This window comes from Capra hircus, chromosome 12 (assembly GCF_001704415.2).
Source record: "Capra hircus breed San Clemente chromosome 12, ASM170441v1, whole genome shotgun sequence".
NCBI classification, from domain to species: Eukaryota; Metazoa; Chordata; class Mammalia; order Artiodactyla; family Bovidae; genus Capra; species Capra hircus.
Window position 1 is genome coordinate 73,820,904 of NC_030819.1, and position 27,716 is coordinate 73,848,619.

At 44.4% G+C, this 27,716-nt stretch overlaps 1 protein-coding gene across 1 annotated transcript in view; it reads right to left on the reverse strand.

The window, feature by feature from the left end:
• The window catches only part of TNFSF11 (tumor necrosis factor superfamily member 11), a 41,764-nt gene that overhangs the window by 9,518 nt on the left and 4,530 nt on the right, over positions 1 to 27,716 (reverse strand). The window contains exon 2 of the mRNA XM_018056784.1: positions 24,675 to 24,842. Within this exon, the coding sequence (XP_017912273.1) occupies positions 24,675 to 24,842 (168 nt within the window). The remainder of the gene's footprint in view (positions 1 to 24,674; positions 24,843 to 27,716) is intronic.

Here is a 27,716-nt window from a genome sequence, read left to right on the forward strand (position 1 = left end):
TAGCCCGCCAGGCTACTCTGTCCACAGGATTTCTCAGACAAGAATGCAGAGTGGGTTGCCAGTTCCCTTCTCCAGGGGATCTTCCCAACCCAGGGATCGAACTCACGTCTCCTACATTGGCAGGCAGATTCTTTACCGCTGGCTACTGGGGAAACCCCACACAAAGAGTATAGGTAATTACTTATCTCTATTTGAACCCTAACAGTGAAGGGTCCAACAGGTAACTGCAGGCCCACCTATATCAAGACCTTAGCTCCTGTTAAATAGTAAAGTGATGCGGATGAAACTTCAGGCTTTGACTTCAGGTCAAGTCCCTTCCCAGTCCCCTGGATGTACTAACATACATATTAACAGCACCCCGATCACAGGGAGCCTCTATCATAGCTGGTTGTGAAGATTCAATGAGCTCATACATGTAGGCACTTAGCAAAGGGTCTGGTAAAGGCATACATGTAAATACTACTAGAGGGACTTGCCTGGTGGTTGGGTGGTTAAGAATCCGCCTTGCAATGCAGGGGACATGGGTTCGATCCCTAGTCAGGGAAGTAAGATCCCACATGCTGAGAGGCAACTAAGGCCTTGTGCCACAACTATGCAGCCTGTTGCCACAAGGAAAGATCCCACATGACACGATGACTAAGACCCGATGCAGACAAACAAATAGATATTTTTCAAAAAATAATTAGTAATATCAACACTAGAAACACTCTGGAGAGAGTCTGAATTTCTGTGTTGTTGGGGTGGTGATCCACGCTAACTACCACACCCTCCACAATGTTTAAAAGATGAGCCAGATAGCTCAAGTTCTTTGAGTGTCTGGAAATAAGGGCTTTGAGACAGATAATGGGTGGGTAGATAGAGGCAGGAACACAGTTTCAACTGCTAATAGTTAGAAGTGATAAAATCACACTGATTCTTCTGTCTGCCTTCAGGACCCCCAAGAGAGAAGAGACTTTATGCTACTTTTTTTTTTCTAATTTTTTTTTTAAACTGGAGGATAATTGCTTTACAATAGTGTGTTGGCCTCTGCCACAGCTTAACATGAATCAGCCACAGGCATACACAGGTGCCCTCCCTCCTGAACACCACTCCCGCCTCCCTCCCCACCGCACCCCTCTAGGTTAGCGCAGAGCACGTGTCTGGGTGGAGCTCCCTGTATCACCCAGCACATTCCCGCTTGCGATCTATTTTACATGTGGTCATCTATCTGTTTCCGGGCTATTCTCTCAATCCGCCCCACTCCCTTTTCCCAGTGCCCGCCCCCCTGAGAGAAAGACGATTATCACATATGAACGCATGCATGGGGAACCTAGAAAGACGGTGCTCATAACCCTATTTGCAGGGCAGCAGTGGAGACATGGAGAATCTTATTTTTAAAGGCCCTTGGAGGACACAGCAGAGCTGTCTTCAATGACCTGTTCTAATGGCCTAAAGAAGTCACACACAGTGTGATTAACTTTCTTTTTTTGCACATTGGGATCGTTTTTAAACATTTTATTGGCGTATAGCTGCTTTATGCTGCTGTGTTAATTTCTCTTGTACGGCAAAACGAACACATATCCATATATCCCCTCCCTTTGGGACATCCTCCCTTTCAGGTCACCGCAGAGCATTAAGTAGAGTCTCCTGCACTGTACAGTGGGTTCTCATTAATTATTTTATATGCAGTATTGATAGTGTATATACGTCAGTTCCAGTCTCCCAATTCCTCCCATCTTCCCCTTTCCCCTTTGGTATCCACAGATTTGTTCTCTTTTAGTGGAAACTTTTCAGCCTCATCTAGGACTACCTGCTGCCCTAATTGCTCAGGGCACTGCCCTGCTCACTTCTGGGGCAAATAGTGGCTGGTCCTTTGGGGTTGTGCAGTGGTCCTCACCAGGCCCTTTCCCTCTCCCCACGTCATCCAAGATTTATTTCTCTCCCCTGTTGACTGCCCATCCCTTGACTCTCTTCTCATGATCTCTGGGTTCCCAATGGGACCGTGATTTCTGGAATTTCTTAGCCTTCCCTGCAATCTCAACAAAGATTTATGTATGCACAACCTACCTATTTTACAGTGCGTGTGTATTTATGCATTTATATATACACAATGATACATCGTATACATCTCTTACACATGTGTAATATATCGCATACATAATGTATCTTTATTCATTATATATATTTATACATATAAAATGAAGATACATATTGGGTGGGCCTAAAAGTTTGTTCAGATTTTTCTGTACCATCTTATGGATGAACATTTTGGCCAACCCAATATATGAAATGTTTACTATACAGTGTATATAGCTTTGTATATTTATGATTAAGTATATCTTTATACATTGTGCATCGCCTTATCTATTTATATAGGTGTCTATAACATATCTTCATCTGATTACTACCTCTGAGAAGACAGAACAGGAGTCGGAACGTGGGTGACAGGAGTTCAGAGACTTCAAGCTGCCTCTCCTTCTCCCTCTAGCCCTGATCGACCTCGTCAGGAGGAAGAGGGGGGAACGGGGTTCAAGACGGCGGAGTAGAGGGGTGCGCACTCATCTCCTGCCGGAGCCCCCGCATCACAGCCAGCTGTTGAGAAGGCGGTGGCGGAAGGAAGAAGGAGGCAGCGCCCAGCGTGACACAGGCCTGAGGACGCCTGCTGGCCGCTTTCCTACCGAGAAGAGCACATTTGTTCTTGAGAAAAACAAGGAGAGAACCGCTGTGCTAGCTCCGCGGTTCTCAGCCTTGAACGTGGTTCTCAGCCTTGACCGTGAAGCATGACTTCCCAGGGGTGGCGTCTGAGAATGCGCATTTCTCGCAGGTGAGCTGGTGTGGCTGACCTGGGGCCTCCATTTGAGAAGAGCAACCCCACTCCCATCCCCAAAGATCTCAGAGATGCACACCTCTGAGAGTTTCTCAAAGCTTGAGACCAGGCCAGAGAAGCAGCAGACAGAAGTCACTGATTAAGTGGGCAGGGAAAGTTTGTTCTCTCCCACCTGGGAATGAACTTCTGTCCATTTAATCAGCAGCTGCGAGGTCAGTGCTGTCATAGAATCTCTTTATTACAAGAAAATGCAATAACCAGAGCCATTCAGAAGCACTTTCAATGTCTGCTTAAAAAAAAAAAAGCGTCATGACCCAAGATAAACTAAAACTCAAGCAAAAGACCCATGAGGTAACGCTGCTTTCATGTTATACGATTTTGGGTATCCAAGAATTGCAGTTTCTTCTTGAAAACCATCCACATGAAAAGCAAAGGACAAAAAATGTAGACTCAATGTCTGTTCTTATATTCTCAGCCCACCTCCAATCTTTTGAACTCTAAGATCATTCTTATTTATGTGCACACATATTAACCATGAACATAACAAAAAGGCTACAGCTTTGGGGTGCCCTGGCCCAACTCCAGCCAGTCTAACTCAGTTAGTCTGATATTGACTTGCTAGTTTTGTTGTTTTTTTTTTTTACAATAATCTCCCCCCAGGTGATTCTAATATGTAGCTGCTGCTGCTGAGTCGCTTCAATCGTGTCCGACTCTGTGAGACCCCATAGATGGAAGCCCATGAGGCTCCCCGGTCCCCGGGATTCTCCAGGCAAGAACACTGGAGTGGGTTGCCATGCCCTCCTCACTAATCAACAACTATATGCCAATATAAAATAAAAAGTTCAAAGAAAAAAAAGGTTACGCAATTTTCGGATAAAGGAACAAAAAAAGGCTATGCGGGTAACAAATATTGGAAAAATCATATTACAGAGCTGTGTCCAAGGTTGATTAATAAAAACATTATCTTATTTTTTTTCTATTTGGGGGAAAAAGTGATTGCTGCAAGATCTAGCTTAAATATGAAAAAAAGAAAAAATGAAGGAACAGGCCTTGCTGAGTTTCCCCCAGTGTACCACCCTTCACTTAGACCCTGTCCTGTCCCATTTTTTTTCTATACCTTTCCACTCTTCATCAAACTGAGTATAAAACCGACTCGGCTTAACTATTCCTGTGGGTCTTCATTTCCTTATGAAGGCTCCTGTGTCACATAAAACTTACATTAAATAAATTGGGATGGCTTCTCTTATTAACTCATCTTTTGCCAATCTAATTTATAGGACCCCCACTGGTGAACCTAAGTGGGGAGAGGGGAAAAGTCTTTTTTTCCCCTCTCTCCACCTGTCAAGAAATCTTTAGAGGGTGGTTCCCTCCCTGAAGTAGTCATTCTGAAAGGAGGCCCACCTGGACCAGGGAATCTGACAAAAAGGAAACTCAACATCAGGAAATACGGGTCGAAGGGAGTCTTCAGAGAACAGCAGGCTCAGAACCTGCCCGACGAGTTCAGAGCTTGCCTGTCGGGTGGAGGAGCCCCCAGACTCAGCCAGGCGGCCCCTGGGCATGGGGGCCTCCCACCTCCAATAGTGGCTCCATCAAGGCCCCGCCACACACCAGGGCCAGCCTGGTCCCTTTTCTCAAAGCTCAGACACTTGACTATGTGCATACCATGTAGTGCTCTCTCGAATGGCCTCCTAATATTCTTAATTTTCAAGACTATAGGAGACTCTTCTGAAGGAGTATAATTCTATTTATCTCCCAAGCTTTGCATTTACATTTATTTTCATCCACAGTCGTCCTCTCCTTTTGTCACATTAATTAGAGTGTTTTAAAATTCGCAGAGTTCTTTAGTCCTAAATCTTATCATTCCCACACCGCTTCTGGTTTCTTTGAATTCAGAAAGATCTGATCTGTCTAATTTGGGGAAGACACTACAAAGCACATCCAAACTCCTTTCCTCTGAACAAATTATTCACATGAAAGAGATCTTTTAAAGAATGTTATATGGGTTTTATCTTATTTTAAATCCAGCTGTAAATTTTTTTTTAAGTTAACTCCCTGGATACACATTGAGAAATGCAATATTTCCTGCTGGCTCAGTAAACAAGGATGTTCACAGTCACGGGCGATCGCAGCCACCGCCGCTGGTGAGCAGATGAGCCCCGAGGGAGCTCAGGAAGGAAAGAATACCTGCCTGCCGTCTGGCAGCCACCAGGCGGCAGCCACGCCCGGTGGTGAGAAACTCGGGGCGGGGTAAACAGGAGCGCGGCCCCAGAGAGCTGACAGGGTGAAAGGTGAAAGCGTGAGCCTCTCAATCGTGTCCCACTCTTGGCGACCCCATGGACGGTAGCCCACCAGGCTCCTGTGTCCATGGAATTCTCCAGGCAAGAATCCTGGAGTGCATACCATTCTCTTCTCCAGGGGATCTTCCGGACCTAGGGGTTGAAACTGAGTCTCCTGCACTGCAGGCAGATTCTTTAGCATCTGAGCCACCAGGGAAACCCCATAGCTGAGGGGCATATCAAGAGAGTGATTTGAGTGAGCGGAGACTCGCATCTTCTCAAACACCGGAAAGCGCTAAATGCCTTAGCTTCAGTTATCCGTCTCCTTTAATTAGCATTGATTTTTTTGACGTTCAGACTCCCTGCCCTTTGTCACAAAACTTCTGTGTAACCTGGCTCCTCCCTTCGCCTCCTCAGGGCAGTTCTCTCACGGTCATGTGAGATGCTGTCTCCAGGCCTGAGGTCCTAAAAATTCCCATTGAATAAAACATAACTCTCAACTTCTAGGTTGTGAATAGTTTTTAAGTTGACACACACAATACAATCATATGTTGTCTCCCTCCTGTCATCCAGAATGCCCACAGCTCTGCATAAAGAAGTATAGAGAGTTTTGACACGCCTCCCAGCAAACAGCCTCCAGCAGAAGCCAGAAACAGTCTCCAGGGTGAGAAAGCTGGGCAGATAGCCCTCTCTGCTATCTTCTGTTGGCCGAGAACTCCTAAAGAGAACCCAGCGTCCTGTTCCCCAGGAACACTGGCGATCTGCCTTCTCAGAAGAGAGCATGCTTAGCGTCTGTCACATTCAAGGACAAAGAGAACTACCCACTGGCTTCCAAAATCTACTCAGGACCAGTAGGATCATTACCTGTAAGTTCCTAGGAAAATCCCATGCACGAATGAACTTATTTATGGTCACACTATAACAAGCAGGCTTTTCAGCTAATTTATGCATTTTTAAATAAGCATAATTTGCGTCTAAATTGTGAGAGCTTCGTTTAACCCTTCAAAACAGGACCAAAAAGAAAAACCGAACTACTGGTAGACAGCCAAAGAAATCACTGCCAATTCAAGGATAAAAGAAATCCTCTGACATGCTGCCCCCTAGTGGACACTGTCTAACATTGACAAGCCAGACTTTAGGTTTGAAAATGCCTTCTGCCCCAACTCCACGAAGTTCTAAAAACAATAGATGAGGAGGAAATTACAAAATATTTTGAAAATCTTCTCCTTGTGGTATTTTCCTATTTAGACTGCACTGACTTTTTCATCTTTGCCGTCACAGTACATTTGAACAGACAAGAAAACAACCGGTATGATTTTTCCTTTTTCTTTAATTTCCACTTTTTATTTCACTCATAGAAAAATGTTGGGATTTCACAATTTCTGCTTCAAGAAGGAGAGTACACAAGAGATCCATAGGATTGTGTAACTGTGGTCTCTAGGATGGCTTCTCTTCAACTTCCGCCTTAACTCAACATCTAAGTATGATTCCCGGGAGTGTGATGGGGAGACTGTCGTGCTAGGTTCCCCTGAACATCTTACAATATTTTCAGATCATTTTGCCAAAGAGAAGTAGGGGAGAGACATCCCAGGACTGGCTCAATCTTGATTTATCAGAGCCACTTAGGAGAGATCGTACTCCATAAGAATAAATATAAACACCTGTCAGCATTTTCAGCTCCTTTTGAGCAGTCATGGGAATTTTGCTCCAGGTTATTTAAACATTGACAGCAAACGGTTAACCCAGCCTCTGCAAACTCAGCTGGATAACCGCCCCCAACAAGACTTTGAGAGCCTTCCAATTCAAAAGTGAACGTTATTAAATTGGTCTTATAAAATCATATGGATAAACAGATACAAATCTTCACTGAGGATACTCCCAACTGTAAAGATAACCCTGAGAAAAGTCAAGTCGCTGGAGTCTGGTCTCATCAGACTAAAGAGCCCACCGGTGCATTGTGATGTGACTTGTGCCATCCATGCGGTACCTGTCAGTCAGAGCGCAGGAGGGGCAATTTGTCTAGCCAGATGCTTCCGGAAGCCACTGGCACCAGCTCCTAGCTGGGGTCTCAGGTGGCTGCCTCCCTCTGCAATCCCAAAGGCAGCTGCAGGGACATCTGGCTGGTTGAACAAGGATTTAACACCCCGTTTGCCAGATATAATACAGGGTTCATACACTTGTTAACATATGTAATGCATTCATTTTAACATCTTAATGATACCCTTCCTGTAATTCTTCTCCAACCTAGTTACGAGAATAGTGTATTCATCAGCCGAGTTAGCACATGAATGCCACATGAGGGTTGTTTCTGAAAATGAATAGCCAGTTTCCTATTCCTGCAGAGAAATCCTGCAGACTTCCACCTTGTAAAGAGCTCAGAAATCCATCCTCATCCCTCCAGCCAGAGGACCACTGCCTTCCTTCAAGCTGTCATCATTTCTCATTGCTGCTGCTGCTGCTAAGTCGTGTCAGCCCTGTCCGCCTCTGTGTGACCCCATAGACGGCAGCCCACCAGGCTCCGCTGTCCCTGGGATTCTCCAGGCAAGAACACTGGAGTGGGGTGCCATTTCCTTCTCCAGTGCATGAAAGGGAAAAGTGAAAGTGAAGTCGTTCAGTCGTGTCGGACTCTTCGAGACCCCATGGACTGCAGCCTACCAGGCAAGAGTACTGGAGTGGGGTGCCATTGCCTTCTCCAGAGTTATAATAATAGCCTCCTACCCCCTCTTCTGGGCTCCTGCTTTCCTCAAACCAGCCCAACGCTGCTAGAGCACGCGTCAGAAAGTCTAAAAGTGAGCAAGGCCCTTATCTTCTATTTTCTTAAAAAAAAATTTTTTTATTTTATTGAAATACAGTTTATTTACAATGTTGTATTAGTTTCAGGTGTGCAGCAAAACTATTCAGATACTATATATCTATACATAGATATGTGTGTGTGTGTTTAGTCGCTACGCTTTGCGACCCCAGGCTTCCCTGTCCTCCACTATCTCCCAGAGCTTGCTCACACTCATGTCCATTGAGTCACTGATGCTATCCACCCATCTCATCCTCTGCTGCCCCCTTCTCCTCTTGCCTTCAACCTTTCCCAGCGTCAGGGTCTTTTCCAATGAGTTGGCTCTTTGCATCAGGTGTGGATAAACTTTTTCAGACTCTTTTCCATTATAGGTCATTACAAGATACTGAGTAACGTTCCCCATACTACACAGTAGGTCCTTGCTGGTCATCTGTTTTATATATAGTAGTGTGTATATGTTAATCCCAAACTCCTAACTTTTCCCTCCCTCTTCTTTCCTGGTTGGTAACTACGGTGACCCAAGGACAAAAGAGCAGATAAAACTAAGGAGGGTCTTGGAATGCAGGAACGGATAAACTGGACCCTTATCATCCTTCCCTCCCTTGTGTTATAACTATTAATGGATTTCAGGTCCTCTTGAGTGGTATAACCTGTCTCCCCTCCTACCCATAGGGAGAAGGTATTTGCCTTACTCTTCCCCCAACCCAGTATACATGCCTCTGCTGCTGCTGCTGCTAAGTCGCTTCAGTCGTGTCCGACTCTGTGCAACCCCACAGACGGCAGCCCATCAGGCTCCTCCGTCCAGGCTCCTCCGTCCATGGGATTTTCCAGGCAAGAGTACTGGAGTAGGGTGCCATTGCCTTCTCCTCATCCGTAGCAAATGACCCGCAAGACCCCTACCCTATTCCCTGTATCCCGGGTATAAAAGCGGACTAAGGAGCCCTGTTCAACATCGGCTCTCCCTTGAGCCGGCCCGCTGTTCTAACGGCGTCTCCCGCTCTAATAAACTTTATTTCCCTCTCATTCTGCCTCATGTCTGGAAATTCTTTACCAACCCGCGCCTGGACCACGACAGTAACCATAAGTTAGTTTCCTATGTCTGTGAGTCTATTTCTGTTTGGCAAATAAATTCATTTGTATATTTTTTTAAGATTCCACATATAAGCAATATCATATGGTATTTGTCTTCCTCTGTCTGACATTTCATTTAGTATGATAATCTCTGGGTCTATCTATCCATGTTGCTGCAAATGGCATTATTTCATTCTTTTTATGGCCAGTTAATATTATGGCCACATTATGTATATTGCCTGCCCCTGCCGCTAAGTCGCTTCAGTCGTGTCCGACTCTGTGCGACCCCATAGATGGCAGCCCACCAGGCTCCCCCATCCCTGGGATTCTCCAGGCAAGAATACTGGAGTGGGTTGCCTTTTCTTTCTCCAATGCATGAGAGTGAAAAGTGAAAGTGAAGTTGCTCAGTCATGTCCAACTCCTAGCGACCCCGTGCGTGGACTGCAGCCTACCAGGTTCCTTCGTCCATGGGATTTTCCAGGCAAGAGTACTGGAGTGGGGTGCCATTGCCCAATTATATACAAATATATATATGGACAATTAATATAAATATTAATATTTATGGCCAAAGTAATATTCCGCTGCGTATATGCCCCACATCTTCATCTGTTCCTCTATTGGTGAAGTCCCTTCTCTTCTGAAAACCCTCCAGGGGCTGCCTGCAGACTTCAGGAACAAGTCTAATTCTTAACCTGGGCTGATAAGGCCGCACATGACTGGGCTGGTTACCACCCCAGGCTCTCCTGCCATTCTTCCCCTGCACACCCAAAGCCCATCACCCCTGAGAACCTCTGGGCGTTCAAGCCACAGGGCGCCACTGCAGAGTCATCTCCAGCAGGTCTCCTGTGCTTCCAGCCATGAAGACTTGGCACACAGCTCCTCCCCTGGAGAGAGATCTTACTGTCTTATCAAGAGCTCATCTGTCGTTGCAAAGATTTTATTTCCATGGCATTCTTGGCTCACAAAGCACAGAAAGAATAACCACCAGATGCTATGGAACAACAAAAGAGACAGGATTGGTTTTTTTAAGGCCGAGCTACCTGGCATGTGGTGGCTCAGATGGTAAAGCATCTGCCTACAATGCAGGAGACCCGGGTTCAATCCCTGGGTTAGGAAAATCTCCTGGAGAAGGAAGCGGCACCCCACTGCAGTATTCTTGCATGGAAAATCCCATGGACGGAGGAGCCTGCCAGGCTACACTCCATGGGGTCACAAAGAGTCAGACACGACTGAGCGACTTCAGTTCACCCGGCGTGCGGGCTCTAGTCCCCTGATAAGAACCCACACCCCCTACACTGACAGTGCAGAGTCTTAACCACTGGACTGCCAGGGAAGTCCAAGTGACAAGGTTAGGGTTGATCTAGAATCGATGTCTCAGCCCCTCTTTGTCCCTCCGCTAATGCTTGCTTGGAATTTCTAATCCACAGGATGTCGGGGGACACTTCGTATGCACCTGGATGGAGCCGGAGACCTCCTGGCTTGTTGTGAAGAGTCAATGGTTAACACTCTGAAAACACCTCAAGGCAAAGAACTTTAAGGGCAGGAGCCACTAAGGGGTTCCTTGATGCTGGAAAAGATTGAAGGCAAAAGAAGAGGGCAGCAGAGGATGCGACTCAACGGACATGAATTTGAGCAAACTCTGGGAGATGGTGAAGGACTGCAAGGCCTGGCGTGCTGCCCTCCATGGGGTCACAAAGAGCCAGACACAACTTGGGTAACGGCACACCACCTAGACATCTGTTATTCAGGCCCAGAGGCCCTGGGGGTACTGGGTACCAGGACAGAGAGGGCAGGAGCACTGGGAAATGGGTGGGGCAGCTCCACCCATCCGCCTGGGGTGGGGGATGGGGATGGGAGGGGGGAGGGGTCCAGAGCCTGGCGAGTGTCTGGGTGGGGGAGGGGGCAGGAGATACCACAGACGCCCCACTAACCCTGAAGGTAAGAGCCATCTCAGACCTGAATTTGTAATATTACCCTTTGTTCCCTAAAATTCTTTATTTTTAACCAAACACTATTGCTTAAACAAAATTCTCTCTCCTAAACGGTTAGGGTGAAGGGTGGGAGGGAGGCTCAACAGGGAAGGGATGTTACGTACAGATATAACTGATTCACTTTGCAATACAGCAGAAACTAACATGACTTCATAAAGCAATTGTTGTTGTTCAGTTGCCCAGCCGTGTCCAACTCTGAGACCCCATGGACTGCAGCACACCAGGCCTCCCTGTCCCACACCATCTCCTGAAGCTTGCCCAAGTTCATGTCCCTTGCATCAGTGATGCCATCCAGCCATCTCGTCCTCTGACACCCTCTTCTTCTGCCCTCAATCTTTCCTAGCATCAGGGGCTTTTCCAATGAGTTGTCTGTTGACATAAGATGACCAAAATACTGGAGTTTCAGCCTCAGCATCAGTCCTTCCAACTATAAAGCAACTATCCTCCAATAAAAAAAAAATCCCTCAAAGCCAAACAAGGGTTCTACCTCTCCGCCCTCACGCACCCCATTCTGAATCTCCTCATCTCTGTCTCCTCACTGAATCACCCACCTCAGCCATGACCATCCCTGGAAACTCTCAGGGAAGAGCTTTACCAAGATGTGGACCAGTCTCCTCCTCCCCCACTAAGTACAGCTGGCGAGCGGGGGCTCATTTCTCCCAGAAGAGGCTGCTGATTGGAAAAGACATGTCTTTGCACACAGATAATGGACTCTACCCACCGAAGGGCTGAAGAATACAGTGCCCTTGTTTTCCTAAAGCAGAGTGATGCCTTCCTGGCCGGGCGATGGCTATACTGGGAATAGAAAATTAGTTTTTATTGTTTAACCTTCATGGTTTAAATGAGGAAGTTTCTGCTACAGTTAAAGGTCCCCTCGAGTTTTCATAAAGTAGCCTTATGACAGCAATAGTAGTCTTCATAAAGAGCTCCATTTTAAAATGTCTTGCGCTCATGTACTTGTTACAAAGTTTCATCTAAGGGCTTAGCTGACTAACTGCAGTGGAGCGTCTTGGGCCAACTGCGCTGTTCACTGCATCTCGGCTCTCTTTTGCCACTTACTTTTTTGGTTAATTAAGCCATTGTTTCCTTCTGGCCAGCCTGGGCCTTTGTTGCTGTGCTGACTCTTCTCCGGCTGCAGCGGGCAGGGGCTGCTCTTCACTGCGGTGTGAGGGCTTCTCGCTGTGGTGGCTTCTCGTCGCAGAGCATGGGCTCTACTGCACACAGGCTCCAGGAGCCGCCTCCTGGGCCCTAGAGCACAGGTTCAACAGCTGCGGCGCGTGGCTTAGTTGCCCCATGCCTTGCGGAATCTTCCAGGACCAGGGATCGAACCTGTGTCCCTTGCATTGGCAGGTGGGTTCTCAAGCACCAGACGCCAGAGAAGTCCTCTTTTGCCACTTTTCAACATAATCATGCCACCTCACACTGGCAGAGTTTCTGACATCCACAAAGACTCATCCCCACTCCCCCCAGCCCCCCAAGAAGGTTATTTGCATAGTCTCCCCACAGTATCTCTGACTGCTAGGAACGGAGCTCGAAGTGGGACAGAGGTACCAGGCCAGCCGCTGTGGACCCGTGAGGCCAGGGAGGGAGGGGAGAGGTTGGCCGTGAGGGTTCTCCAGCCTCACAGTCCCTGTCATGCTCATGCCTTAAAGAACCACGCTTGGGAATGCCCTCCAGCCATTAAGGAGAATCTTCCGGGCACTGATAATGTGGCCAGCTTCTGGCAATATTAAACCATCATCTGCTTGATGACATCAAGAGCAGGGGTGAGCACAGATCACTCATAAATTCATTAAGCTGGTTCTTTAAACATTCCTTGAGCACCAACTGCGTACCTGCCATTGGGTAGAGAAACAAAACATCGCAGAGTCTCTGCCCTTGGAAAGCTTGCATTTGGGTGTGTCAGGCCAGCACCAGGCCCCTGGCATCGATGCTATGCTGGGGTGAATACAAGAAGCCCCAGGTGTGCATCACAGGGGTTCCTACCCCAAAGGTGGGCAGGCAGGCATCACTGGGGACTTCCCTGGTGGCTCAGGTGGTAAAGAATCTGCCTGTCAATGCAGGAGACCCAGGTTTGATTCCTGGATGGGGAAGATCCCCCGGAGAAGGAAATGGCAACCCATTCCAGTATTCTTGTCTGGAGAATCCCATAGACAGAGGAGCCTGGTGGGTTACAGTCCATGGAATCACAAAGAGTCGGCCACAACTGAGCAATGAACACTTTCACCTTTTTGTGTGTGAAGAAATGGCTGAGCTAAATTTGAAAGACAAATGAAAACTGTACACAAAGAGAAGCCTGGAATGGCACATACGGGACACGCACAAAGACCTATACTTCATCCATCCACCCAGCCGTCCACTCCGCGGGGCTCGCTGATGGCTGCAAGGGCCAGGCATCCTGCAGGAGGCCAAGACGCTGTGCATCCAGAACCAACATCCTCTCTGCCCTCACTGTGCTTACAGTCACAGCAAGGAGGTAGGAAGCGGCGGATGGGGACGGGCACCAGCCAGGTTAGGGAACTCTAACCCTTTACTGAGGTGGGGCTGCTGAGCACAGCCGAGGAGAGTGAGGAGATGGAGCCAGAGGATAATGAGGCTGGAGAGGCGGAGGTTGGAAGGAGGGTCTCAGAACACAGAAGACTTGGTATTCCATCTTCAGCAGCTCAGACTTTATCCTGAGGACTACAAGGGTCCACTGAAGGATTTTCGTCAGTGGGAAAGCAAGTGACACGTTCCAACTGGCATCTGAGAAATTGCTGAGTTGTAGAGAGGGTGGGCTAGAGGCAGTGTGATAGGGCAGGGCGGCCGCCTGGCAGTGGTCCAGGTGAACAGTGATGATGGGGATGGTGACGCCTATACTGAGGGGCCAACGGTCGTGACACAGTGCAGAGAAAAGTGCTTGAAAGTTTAGGAAGGAGGTAGAACCCACAAGGTGAGGGTGAGGAAAGAAAGTTAGAGGAAGCCTGTAAGACCATCTTCTGGCTTCTGGTTTGGAGTGGTGGAGATGACGGCTCTGTCCTTCACCACCAAAGGGTCGATCAGATGAGAAGCTATATGCGTGGAGGAGAAAAGGTTCTGAGTTCATCAAGTTTCTGATGAATATGAGCGTTACGGTTTATAACTATCATGATCATTTTTACTGCTGCTTCGGCTACAATACCACCACCATCACCACCACCACCACCACCCAGCGCTCTCAAAGAGCTAAACCTGAGAACTGAGGGGGCACCCTAGGGATAAGGAGGCTATGTGAGGATGGACCTCTCAGACCTTAAATCTTGAAAAGTTCAAGCAAATATTTGCTGCCTGGTCATCTCAGATATGGGCTTCCCAGGGAGTGCAGTGGTCAAGGGTCTACCTGCCAATGCAGGAGCCTCAGGAGACCGGGGTTTGATCCCTGGGTCTGGAAGATCACCGGAGGAGGTTATGAGAACCCTGAAAAACCCTGTGGACAGAGGAGCCTGGTGGGCTACAGTCCATGGGGTCGCAAAGAGTCGGACAGGACTGAGCCAGACATAGAGAGTTCTGTGCGACTTCCAAGACCCGTCTTCTCTGTACCACACAGGCTGAACCCTGCTTCTCAAATATAGTCCTGTCATTCACCAGTGGCTTACCTGTCCCCTAGCAGCTCTCACCTGTTCCTAAGACACCTGGTGGTAGTTTAGTCACTAAGTCATGCCCAACTCTTGAGACCCCACGAACTGCAGCCTGCCAGGCTCCTCTCCATGGGATTCTCCAGGCAAGAATACTGGAGTGGGTTGCCGTGTCCTTCTCCATAAGAGGCTTAGAACACCTCTTTGGTCAGTATTTACCCTGAAGCCTTCCCGAAAACAGACCAGCCCTTCTAAGAAAGATTTCCCAAATCATAGAGTCTACTCCTGAACTACCAAATCAGAATCTTTGTAGCAGATCTGGGAACTTTTCATTTCTGTTTTAAACAAGCTCCCCAAGTGATTTTTAAGATCAAGTCAGGTTTGGGAAATGCTGCTCAAGGGCACATCATTCTCTCCAGCTCCGCAGGCTGGCCCTCTCCTAGGATGAGTCAATCCTGGTGGAGCAATCCAAGCCTCCTTCCCCAGGTTCCCTCCCACTGAGGACCCTCAGTCGTACTGACTTCTGGACTTGCAGCCCAGGAGCCTGTGTCACACAATGAGATGCTCCTCTGCTAGGCATACCTTTGGTCTTCCGTTTTCTTTTCTAAGGTCAAGCCAGAATATCTTTTCTTCTACCCTGGAGTAGTTCTGGCATGAAGAAAAGCCCAACTCCTACAACACCACTCCCTGGCTATTTCCCTTTCGCAAACCCTCCTACCTTTTGCCCTGGGTCTCCCCTGTGACTGAGCCCATCACAGCTAATGGGTCGTTGTTGGACAAAAACCAGTAGATGGCTTGGTTTTGTAGGAAAATTCTGTGGGTCGTGCTTTGGCTTTCCCATAAAGGCAGCTTTTATAAATGCTAGATATGACTGGGGTTGATTGAATTGCAGTTCCCAAAACTGTTATGGCAGAGATGAAATCCCATTGGAAAACCACTACATGACTAACATCTTGACTTGGGAACGTCAGTGCCCCCAAACCCCAAGCTGCCTTGTGGGTTTACAAGAAACTTTCTTGGGACACATATTCTTATATACAAAGGCAAAGAGATAATGAATGGGGTTTAATTTTTCCCCTTGTTTTTGTCATGTGAATTTAACTAAAAAGCAAATGAAAAATAATGTCTATACAACAACTGCAATGCTTATAATTTCATAAGTAGTTAGGATCTACTCAGTTTTACTTGCTTTTTTTTATGGACTTTAGTTTTAAAAGTAGAAATATGTTTCCTGTAATAATTGACATTGGAATTCTAAGGAATCGGCTTTACAGATGGAAAAAACAACCACTCAGTCTGATGAACTTTCTGGTAAACCTACCAAAAACTGGTAAAGTGAGAATCAAAATTTATTCAAAGATCTCAGATGCATAAGTTTAAACAAACCTTTGAAAGTTCCTCAGAAAGATGCACGCTGTTAAATCTACTTTCAAATTTCTCTCTCTTTTGGAATCTAAGTAATCCTAAAGTACTTTAACTTTTACCAAATAAAATCTTGACTGTTCCAATTTTTTGTATATTTAAATATACTTAGTATTCTTGCCTGGCAAATCCCATGGACGGAGGAGCCTGGTGGGCTGCAGTCCATGGGGTCGGACACGACTGAGCGACTTCACTTTCACTTTTCCCTTTCATGCACTGGAGAAGGAAATGGCAACTCACTCCAGTGTTCTTGCCTGAAGAATCCCAGGGACGGGGGAGCCTGGCGGGCTGTTGTCTCTGGGGTCACACAGAGTTGGACACGACTGAAGCAACTTAGCAGCAGCAGTAGCAGCATATACATAGAGTTAACTCTTGTTCACATAGTGAGCCCACTTTCCTGCCTAAATAGGATTTAGTGAATATCGGAGACCAGTCATTGTCCTCTTAGAATCCATCCTGTCCTCTTTGCAACTAGTGACAGGCAACCCTCTTCTATCCAGCTTTGGTGCCAACAGCTGCTAAACCAGAAACGACAACGTGCAGCCCGCCTCGCATCCAAGTGTCTGCTTATGAGTAAGTTCCAGACAAGACACTACTAGAAATGATGATGTCTCAGCTTCCAAGTACCGCCTCGACCCTTTCTTTCTCCCTTTCCACTTTCTGGGGATGACAATGTGTGGAGACGACAACTTGGACCCAGAGAGGAAAGTACCTGTTGAGGATGGAGGTGCCTTCCTGCCAGCCCTGAACTTGCACCTTTAGATTTCTGCACGTAAGAGGAAAAAACTTCTATCTTGTTTCTTTCACTGAGTGATGGGTCTCTGTTATAGCAGCACAGACTGTACTAAAGAACAGTGAATGTGCGACCAAGGATCAAAAGATGGCAAATCTCTGGCTACATCGTTCTCAGTATCAGGAGACAGTTTCACATTGTGAACCCTGAAGATCAACTAACGTGCTGATTCCTGGGGAAGAAAATAAGAATTCCAGGTAAGAATCAATTGTTCGGTGATTATGACTCTGGTCTGACTCCCCATTTTCGGTAAATCTTTTGAGGCTCAGTGACCTATTGACTCCATGAAATGGTTAGGTAGGAATGTGCTAACAACATAATTCATTGGTAGCCATCACCATTGGCTTTTATATTCTGGGGTGAAATAGAGAGTTTTGTAAGAGCATATAAGAAGCCAGAGCCATGTTTTCAGTTCCCATCATAGCCCTGCCTCTATATAGGTTACAAGCCATGAAGGGGCCAAAACCATGATGAAAGCAAGAAGTTCAGCTGAAGATAACCTTCAACAAAATATGATTGCATAGAGGCAAAAGGAAAAGAGGGCAGCAGAAGATGAGACGGTTAGATAGCATCATCAACTCAATGGACATGTATCTGAGCACAGTCCGGGAGATAGTGGAGGACAGGGAAGCCTGGTGTGCTGCAGTTCATGGGGTCGCAAAGAGCTGGACTTAGCAACTGAACAACGGCAACAACGGAGGCATTATTGCTTCAGGCTATAATAGTAACAATTACCAACCATACCACTGGTAAGACAACCAATAAATGAAAATCAGGCTCATAACTTTTTGAATGGCTTTATGAATTGATCAACGACCCATGTTTAATTAAAAATTAGTTTACAGAATTTAAGAAGTCATCAGTCCTTTTTTTCCTTCCATCTGGAGTCTAAGTCAGATGTGATATATTCAAATGTGAGCAAAAGTCTACAGCTCTTGTCCTGATGGAGCTGCAGTTTTGTTCCAAGACCTCTAAACATTTCTGATTGTGCAGTTTCTTGAGAGAAGGAAAAAATTCAATGCTCCCAAATTTACATATTTTTTACTTAAATATTAAAACATTGTTGAATATTAGATACATTATAAAATATTAACAAAAATATTCTAAAGCTAATATTAAAAAATACATATACATGTAAGAGCTTCCCAGGTGGAGCTAGTGGTAAAGAACCCGCCTACCAATGCAAGTAGATGTAAGGGATGCCAGTTCAATTCCTGGGTCAGGAAGATCCCCTGGAGGAGGGCATGGCACCCCACTCCAGTATTCTTGCCAGAGAATCCCATGGGCAGAGGAGCCTGGCGGGCTGCAGTCCACAGGGTCACAAAGAGCTGGACACCACCAAAGCCACTTAGCATGCACGCACGCATACATGTAAGCCACCATCCTTCCTTCCCACATCCTAGAGGGTCACCTTGAACGCACTGAGCTCTTCACACTGGAGAACAAGGTGACTGATATAATTTGTATATGGATTCTCTGCCCTGTATCACCCTTTCAGATACACTTCAAAATAAGTTTCCGGAAGTTTTTGACAAACAGGTAGCCAACGTGAAATTAGCAAGCAAGCATAGAAACATCAGAGCTTCCCAGGTGGCGCTAGTGGTAAAGAACCAGCCTGTCAATGTAGGAGTCGTAAGAGACATGAGTTCAATCCCTGGGTCAGGAAGACCCCCTGGAGGAGGGCATGGCAACCCACTCCAGTATTCTTGCCTGAAGAATCCCACGGACAGAGGAGCCTGGGGGGCTACAGTCTATTGGGTCGAAAAGAGTCAGACACGACTGAGCGACTAACACTTAAACTTAACAGTAACATCAAGTAGAGTTACCTCCCCAGGTCTCAGGATGTATAAACTGAGCCTGGCCGGGAGGTCTGAGGGCCATGTACCCCTGCTCAGCCCTGAGCGCCCACATCGCTCTTCAGCCTGGCAGAGGCCAGAGAGGCCACCGAAGCCGGAACAAGAACTGCTTTATAAATTGGACACCGTATTTGTGCTAGTGTTTTCTTTATTGTCATAGACTGTTATGACAGACTTCGTAAATTGTGGTTGGTAGAGCTGGATCACTAAGAGGCTTTCAGAGTTCTGTGCTAAAGGGGAAAAAAAGCCAAGAAAACCCAGCCACGAACAAAAAAAAGGGAGAAAAACAGCATTACTAGTCTGACCAAAGACGGGCTGGGTAAACACCAGTTTTTGCACACATAGAATGTGATACTGTGCTTATGTCTAGCATTTGTTACCACTGGATGGGGTGAGCTCTCAGTAATGACTGCAGCCGCCAGTGTCATTTTGTCTCACAGTTTCACCCAATATCTACATTAGAACTGAAACTAAGAGTCACACCTACCTGTGCTCTATTTTTAGCATCAGCCAGAGCAATGAGAAGTCTGATTATTCTGGCAAGATATGCAGGCTATCACATTAACCAATAATCCTTATTATAGGATAACACATTTGGCAAATCACTGTTTGGCCAAGGTAATGTGGCTCAGCTGGTAAAGAATCTGCCTGCAATGCGGGGGACCTGGGTTCCATCCCTGGGTTGGGAAGATCCCCTGGAGAAGGGAAAGGCTACCCACTCCAGTATTCTGGCCTGGAGAATTCCATGGACTGTATAGTCCATAGGGTCGCAAAGAGTAGGGCATGACTGAGCAGCTTCCGCTTCACTTCAAGGGAAAGGTAAATCCTTGCTGTTGGAGAAGTTATAGCAAAGTGCCTAGCGCAGCAGCACCCTTCATGAACACTGCTGGGCTCTAATGATAAGATACGAACAGCACGCACCTTTTGCCTAAAGATTCTCTTGTCGGGGAAAAAGATGGCATCTTTTGTTTTCAAACACACAATGGTATATTATGACAGCTTCTTATTCTTTAAAAAGGATTACCTGTGTGTAACATTGTTACCCATGAATACCATGTAAAATACTATAGCACAACCAAAATAAATGTGAAATTAATAAAAAGTTCTACTCATCCTGCGGGCCTCCCCGGTGGCTCAAACGGTAAAGAATCCGCCTGCAGTGCAGGAGACCGGGGTTTGAGCACTGAGTTGGGAAGATGCCCTGGAGAAGGGAATGGCAACCCACTCCAGTATTCTTGCCTGGAGAATCCCATGAATAGAGGAGCCTGGTGGGTTCCAGTCCATGGGGTCACAAAAAGTTGAGCATCACTGAAGTGACTTAGCGTGCATGCAAGCCATGAGGTAACACAATCACTTTCTAAAAATAGGAAACAAACTGTCCTAATTCCATTTTTTAATAACCTAAACTATACCCACTATACAAAATAATTTATATCAAATTATATATATATATATATATATATACACAATCATATCCACACACACGCAATGGCGTCTACCTTAAGGCGTTTGCTCTCTTTTATGGATTATGACTTTGCACAGTTCCATCTTTACATCATCCAATCCTATTTTAAATGTCTCTGTAGAGTTTTCTAGTTTTATTTTCATAAGCTTTGTATATTCCTTGTTAAATGAATTTTTAGGGCTTTTTAAAAATTCTGAAGGAGATCTTTCATTCACGTTTTCTAATTATTGTTTGAAATGGGGACAGCTAGTGATTATTACCTATTACTTTTGCAAACGGATTTATTTTTCTTGTAGCCTCTCAGTTCCTTTGAATTTTCCCAAGTGTACACGCACATCACATTCAAATTCTACCTTCTCTATATTTTATTTCATTCCTATATGTAATTGTGTTTGCTAGCACATTCTGAACAATGTTAAATAACATGGGGACAGTGGATATCTTTGTTGTGTTCCTGATAGTGAGAGAAATGCTCCTATTTTTCATCATTAGCTAACTTTTAGTTTGAGCTATTTAGGATAACATCAAGAATCCAACTAGTTCTACTTTCTAATGGATTTTAAACATCAGAAATATCTGCAAAATTTTGTCACTCACTTCTCAGTATCTAGCAAATGATAATGTTTTTCTTCTTTGACCTGTTAAAATGAATCATCCTTGCATTCCCATAAGTAAACATAAATGGTATCTGTTCTTAATATTACTTATTTTCTAAATTATCTTGGCTGATTTTGCATACTCATTTTCCCAGAAGAAACCCAAAGTATAATTTTTAAGGACCAGGCTACCAATGAAATTAAAAGTTTGTCTTCTTTCCATTGTAAGGAGGCTCAATATATGTTGATCTAAACAGAAAATTAGGAAGCAATCACTTACATAACCAGAACTACCTTAATTAGGGGTTCAGTTTTGAACTAATATATTACCTCTAGTACATGTAATTGTTGTTTATAGATAGGTTACTCAATATCTCAGAGGCAGAATTAAAAGCAGACTAACAAAAATGAAACAGAACAAAATAATAAAAATGAATTAGAATTTGTCTTTCTTTGTCTGACTTACTTCACTATATATATTCTCTAGGCCCATCCATCTTGCTACAAATGGCAGTATTTCATTTCTCTCTTAATATTATATCACTTATACATGGAATCTAGAAAATAATACAAATAAATCTATAAACAAACATAAATAAACTCACAGACAGAAAATAAACTCATAGTTACCAAAGGGATAAAAGAAAGGAGGAGCAAATTAGGAGTACCGGATTAACAGATACAAACTACTATACATAAAATAGCACAGGAAATTATATTGAACATCTTGTAATAATCTATAATGGGCTACAACGTGGGAAAAATAACTAAACCACATCACTGTATATCCAAAACTAACATCATATTCTAAATCAATAACAGCAAATTGAGTGTTAGATTTCACAGTGTACAGCTCAGTAAGTCCCCTTTTCCCAGTGTGGATCAGAATTTTTGAAGATAATTTTAAATTAAGGGTCTTGCAAATGTTCTTTCTTTCCTCCCCTAATATACTGTCCTTCACAACACAGCTTATAAATGTCTTAAGAACAGGCTCTCTATATTCTAAATTACTGCATTATTTAAATCAAGTCTAAGTCTTAAATAGACCTGGAAGTTTCCTAAGGATAATATGTACTTAACACATTTCGTGTTGCTAGTAATAAAAACATCACAGTGGTTTTCTGCAACCTGCTTCAGTGTTTGCATTGTTTTAATGCAATTTTAGAAAAATGATCAAATGTGCTCTAAGATAGAGCATTAAAAAATATGTCTGATTAAATCATCAATAACAATGAATTAGTAACAATGGCGGTAAAGTAATATATAAACATTTAATGAGGGCATACTCTATTTCCAGGACTGTGCTTAGGTCCTTTACATCTTTTATTCAAATCAACCACAATCCTCTCACAGAGGGATTGTGAACTCTAGTTTTCAAAGATGAGGAAGCCAGAGTGAAGAAATATTAAGTAGTTTCCCAAGATCACATTTATTCAAACATAAGTCTGACTTTACATGCTACAATTTCTCCCACAAATATACATGATTAAAAAGATAAGAGAGCGTGCTAAGTCGCTTCAGTCGTGTCTGACACTTTGCAACCTTATAGTCTGTAGCCCGCCAGCCTCCTCTGTCCATGGGATTCTCCAGGCAAGAATGCTGGAGTGGGTTGCCGTGCCCTCCTCCAGGGGAATCTTTCTGACCCAGGGATCGAACCCACCTCTCTCACATTCCCTGCATTGGCAGGCGGGTTCTTTACCACTAGCACTACTTGGAAAGACCTAAAAGTGAGAGAGCAAATGTTGGTTGCTCAGTCATGTCTGCCTCTTGTGAACCCATGGACTGTAGCCCTCCAGGCTCCTCTGTCCATGAAATTCTCCAGGCAAGAATACCAGAGTAGGCAGCCATTTCCTTCTCCAGGGGATCTTTGCATCCCATGGATTGAACCACGTCTCCTGCATCGGCGGGTGGATTCTCTACCGCTGTGCCACCTAACCTCAGATGAGATAAATACCGCATAGTAGCCATGCAATTTCCCATTGCTTCCAATAGTGAAAAATCAGAAGTTATTCATTTTTCTCCTGTTTTCAGTAGTTTAATTTTTTGAAAAAGCAGAAAAAGAAAGATGCTATAGAACATTTAAAAATGAATTAGACTAATGGAATTACTGTTACTAAATAGCTCAAAATTTACAATAGAAGATCAAAAGATCAAATTTAAACCTACATTTTAAAATAGGCATTTACTGCATAAGGCTAAGCACCTACACCCTAAATATGATGAAAATGCAATCTTTTTAAACAACATTCTTATAGATATTAGAATGATATATACTTCCTTGATTCTACGATATATATTTTTTTATATTTCAGAATCTCTGAACTGGATGCAACTAGAATCTATAATGATTATGTTTATTTCTTTAGTCAATTTTTTTTCTCTTTGTGATGCATGAAATAATAACGTAAGCTGAAAATTCGTGGTATCTTAAATTTGTTGAAATATAGCAAATACCAGCCTGAAGGGTGATACAAAACAGTTTTATCTCTCCCTACCTCTATATCTAATACAGAATTTAAGATTTTAAAATTTAAAAAAAAATAAATAAATAAATAAAAAATTTAAAAAAAAAAAAAAAGAAAAAAAAAATAAATAAACATGCGATTACTACTTGTGAATTTTTAAAAAAGAAACTCAAATTTCAACTTAGGTTTGAGATATTTGAGAAATTTAGAAGTTACTGTGAGATGATCAGAGATAGCCCAGGGAGCTGCAAACTAGAGGTTGGGATGCTCGAGCAGACGCAAGAACCCATCAGATGCGTTATGTGAGGCAGCAATATGGACGCACGCGCACGCCCTGGAGTCAGGGGGCTCTACCCAGTCCTTGCTGGAGTCAGTAAGTAAAATAATGCCAAGGCTGCAGAATTCTCAAGGGACCGTATCCAGGAAAACAAAACAGGCACTTATTCCAGCGTTTCTCCACGGAGGCTGTCAGTGTAGAGAAGTCATTTTTTTTGAGGGATTAGCAGAATCCTTTTGAAGTTGGTAGTGGTTAATTGGGCTTCCCTGGTGGCTCAGATGTTAAAGAATCTGCCTATAATGCAGGAGACCTGGATTCCATCCCTGGGTCAGGCAGATCCTCTGGAGAAGGGAATGGCAACCCACTCTAGTATTCTTGCCTGGAGAATCCCACGGACAGAGGAGCCTGGAGGGCTACAGTCCATGGGGTTGCAAAGAGTCGGACACAGAGAAGTCTGTGTCCCCATCCCCTCCCGTTTCACTCAGCCCTCCTGGAAAATCAGAAAAGGACCAGAGAGTTTCCTCTCCCCCAACATCAACTCCTGCTTTACATGGCTTCCCCCGCAAGTCAGTTGACAACAGAGGACCAGCTAATACGTATTCTCCACGGAACCCTGGATCCACACACAGATGGGGATTGGGGGGTCTTCCCAGCCCAGAACCCAACTTAAGGGAAGTAGCCAGTGGAGAATCCTTGAGCAGAGAGAATGGTTTCTAAGGCAGGGATTTCAAACTAGCACACTGACTCCCTGACTACTACAAACCATCCCTGTCCTTCTTTCCAGAGTGAATTTAAATGCCTCCTCCAAAACAAGAGAAAGAGAGAGAGAGAGGAGGGGAGAGAAAGAGAGAAAGGAAAGAATATTTGCATGAACACCGCTGGTCACTGTAATTAACCACACGGTCATGTCCGATTCTTTGCAACCCCATGGACTGTAGCCCTCCAGGCTCCTCTGTCCGTGGGATTCTCCAGGCAAGAATACTAGAGTGGGTTGCCATTCCCTTCTCCAGAGGATCTGCCTGACCCAGGGATGGAATCCAGGTCTCCTGCATTATAGGCAGATTCTTTAACATCTGAGCCACCAGGGAAGCCCAATTAACCACTACCAACTTCAAAAGGATTCTGCTAATCCCTCAAAAAAAATTCTCTTTAGCTCTCTTACAAATTATTAAAATAAAAAAGAACAAAGTCAACAGCACTTAGCCAATTTTAATTTTCAGCATTAGTAGAGTCAGTGAGGGCCCTTGATTTATCATCTCAGTGTGGACTCACCTTCTGCACAGCTGCTTGAAAAGCCTGTTTAATTCTCTTACACGAATCAGGCATTAATTTGGAGTCTTGACTCTCCAGGGTTGTGTCTTGCAAATCCGTGTTTTCATGGAGCTTGAAAATTCTATTAATGCAGTGAGTGTCATCTTCTGATATTCTGTTAGGATCCATCTGAGAGGGGAAAAAAGTGTGAGGACGTAAGAGTGGTTATCACTGATCACTCTGCTGTTGAGTCAAGTGTGATTAAGACAACAGAATTCATTCTTGGAAGAATGAACGCAGGTCCCCAACAACTAACAGTTCATACAATTACCCTCCAGTTGGTGCAAACATTGACTTCTAATTTGTTTTTATGAGTATCTATCATCCACAACACAAGCGTACACATGTAATTCATGGGGAAATTATCAGAATTGTCACGTTATCCAAGTCCTCACTGAGGGGAAGGGCATCAGTGAAATTACCGGTGTTCAGTACAGGAAGAACAGGCCTTTTAAGTCCTAAGGAGCACCCCAGGTGGGATTATGAAACCCACTTGGATATTCAAAGCATGAAACCTACATAAATCAGGTGAAATTAACATCATGTTCAGCTGCCATGTTTGCCTAGCCTTTTCCCTTAATCAATGTGTGTTTTAATCAGCCGAAGAAATCCATTTCCTAGCCCCAAAGGAAACCTGCAGCCAGAAGCAGCTTCCCTTTTTGTCGAACCTCTCACCAGTTTTCTTAGATGGGAGAGCTACATCTGTCAGAAGGTGACTGAAAACGTGTTTGGTGATGCCTGATATCAGCTGGGGTGAAGGGGGCTCATGAGCAACCTATACATATTCATGCTGAGGGAATGCTACAGTTCTTGAAGTGCGTGGGATAGTCCCACCCAAAATATCCCCACGGAGTTATCAGCTGGTTGCCTAGTTACAACAGGTACCAGCACAAGCACTTCTTTATGTATTACTCTTAAAATTGGCTGCCAGCTCCTCCTGGGGCTCTGACGAGTCTTTGTAGTGGTTTCAACTGCCAAGTAAAGAGGAGAGGTAATTAGCTATCTAATTGCTTTAATAATAGTGGCTTAATTTATCATTCTCTTCTTTCGAAAACTTCAAGGTACTCCATGTGCATTTGCTTTTTAGGTACAGGCTAGATTTTAAAAAAAAAAGAAGGGAGGGAAATTACGTAAGTCTGCCATAACCAAAGCACAGTCAATTAATACCAGGTCTCTCAATCCCTGGTTTAATTATCTTTCTAAAAGTCAGTGGAAGATGTGCAGATTTATTAACCAGCTGTTAGAAGTAAACTCAGTACCCTACCCATATCCAAAACTCTCAAAATGATAGCCTTTCAACAAATGTGCACCCACCAATGCAAATTTTATCATTCCACTCGTAAATTAAAGGATTGGTAACATCTATAATCACGGGAGAGGTGTCACTCAGGACTCAAAACTACTTGCAACCCATATTTATCTTTTATGTCTTTAAGACAATGAGTACGAATCATAATATCTGAGATTTCATATAAGGCAAGCTTTTCATGCCACAGTTCTGTTAAAAAGCTCACTTACACCAGTAAGTTTCCCACAAAACCAGAGAGGCTTGGGCAACTGATATGAAGGGTCACTGGGTTTAGACCTCAAGAAAGAAGATTCCTGCGAAGGCCTCAGTTGGCTCACCACCAGAAAGCCGCTGAGCTAAAGGGACAGTGTGGTATTAGTGGGGAAATGCCTGGGGACCCTAACATTGGTTAAGCTCCAACCCCACTGACAAGCTGAGCGCCATCAACAGAAACATTAGTCCCCATGACTCTTGCTATGGGAAGTATAGTCCTGTCATCTTCAGGGTAACAAGCTCAGCCAGATTTTGTTAGAAATGCAGATGCCCAGGCCCCACCCTGGGCAGTGCCTATGAATCTGCATTCTAACTCAGATTCAAGGCATTCTCATGCACGTTCAGGTTTGAGAAGTGATGCTTTCAAATACCAAAGGTACAAACATCAATTGTCTACTATTAAAATGTCTCCAAATTTCCTTGGACACCCACTTTTAAAGTTTTTTCACAAGTAATACCAGCCAGCACAAAAATACTGATATGGTCAATGATGACTAAAGGTTTAATAAAGAGAAATATGATGCAAAGATTTTATTCTCTTCCCTCTTAAAAAACAGCCCTGCCCAGGTCCCACCCTGGGCCAATTTATTCAATATCCCTAAGAGTTGAGGTCAACTGAATCTCTCTCCCCGAGTGTATCTAATGTGTAAGTGAGAGCCACTGCTTCAGATGCTCATGTTAGGGCTTTTTTCTTGTTTAGTCGTTAAGTCATATCCGACTCTTTGCAGCCCCATGGACTGTAGCCCACCGTCTACTGTCCATGGTATTCTCCAGGCAAGAATGCTGGAGTGGGTTGCCATTTTCTTCTCCAGCAGATCTTCCCAACCCAAGGATCAAACCCGCATCTCCTGGATTGGCAGGTGGATTCTTTACCACTGAGTCATCTGGAAAGCACATTTAGAGCTAAACATATATAAATGTTACCGATTGTTTTCCCAAATGAAAGTGTGACATCATTAAGTCTGATATTGTACTCACTTATTTTGTTTGCTTGAGGGTCATGCATTAGAAATTTATTTTTAAATTTTATTTTATTGAATGAATTTGCAATGTTGTATTATTTTCTAATGTAGAGGAAAGTGATTCAGTTATATATATGTGTGTGTGTGTGTGTGTGTGTGTGTGTGTGTATAGCAGTTTGCATCTGCTAATCCCAAACTCCCAATCTGTCTCTCCTACGCCTTCTGTCTTGACAACCAGAAGTCTGTTCTCTATGTCTGAGTCTATTTCTGTTCCATAGATAAGTTCCTTTGTGTCCCACTTTAGATTCCACATATAGGTGATACCATATGATATTTGTCTTTATCTTATTTACTTCAGTTAGAATGATCCATCCATGTTGCTGTAAATGCCATCGTTTCGTTCTTTTTATGGCTGAGTACTATTCCGTTATCTATGTGTACCCTATCTTCTTAATCTAGTCATCTATCAGTGGACATGTG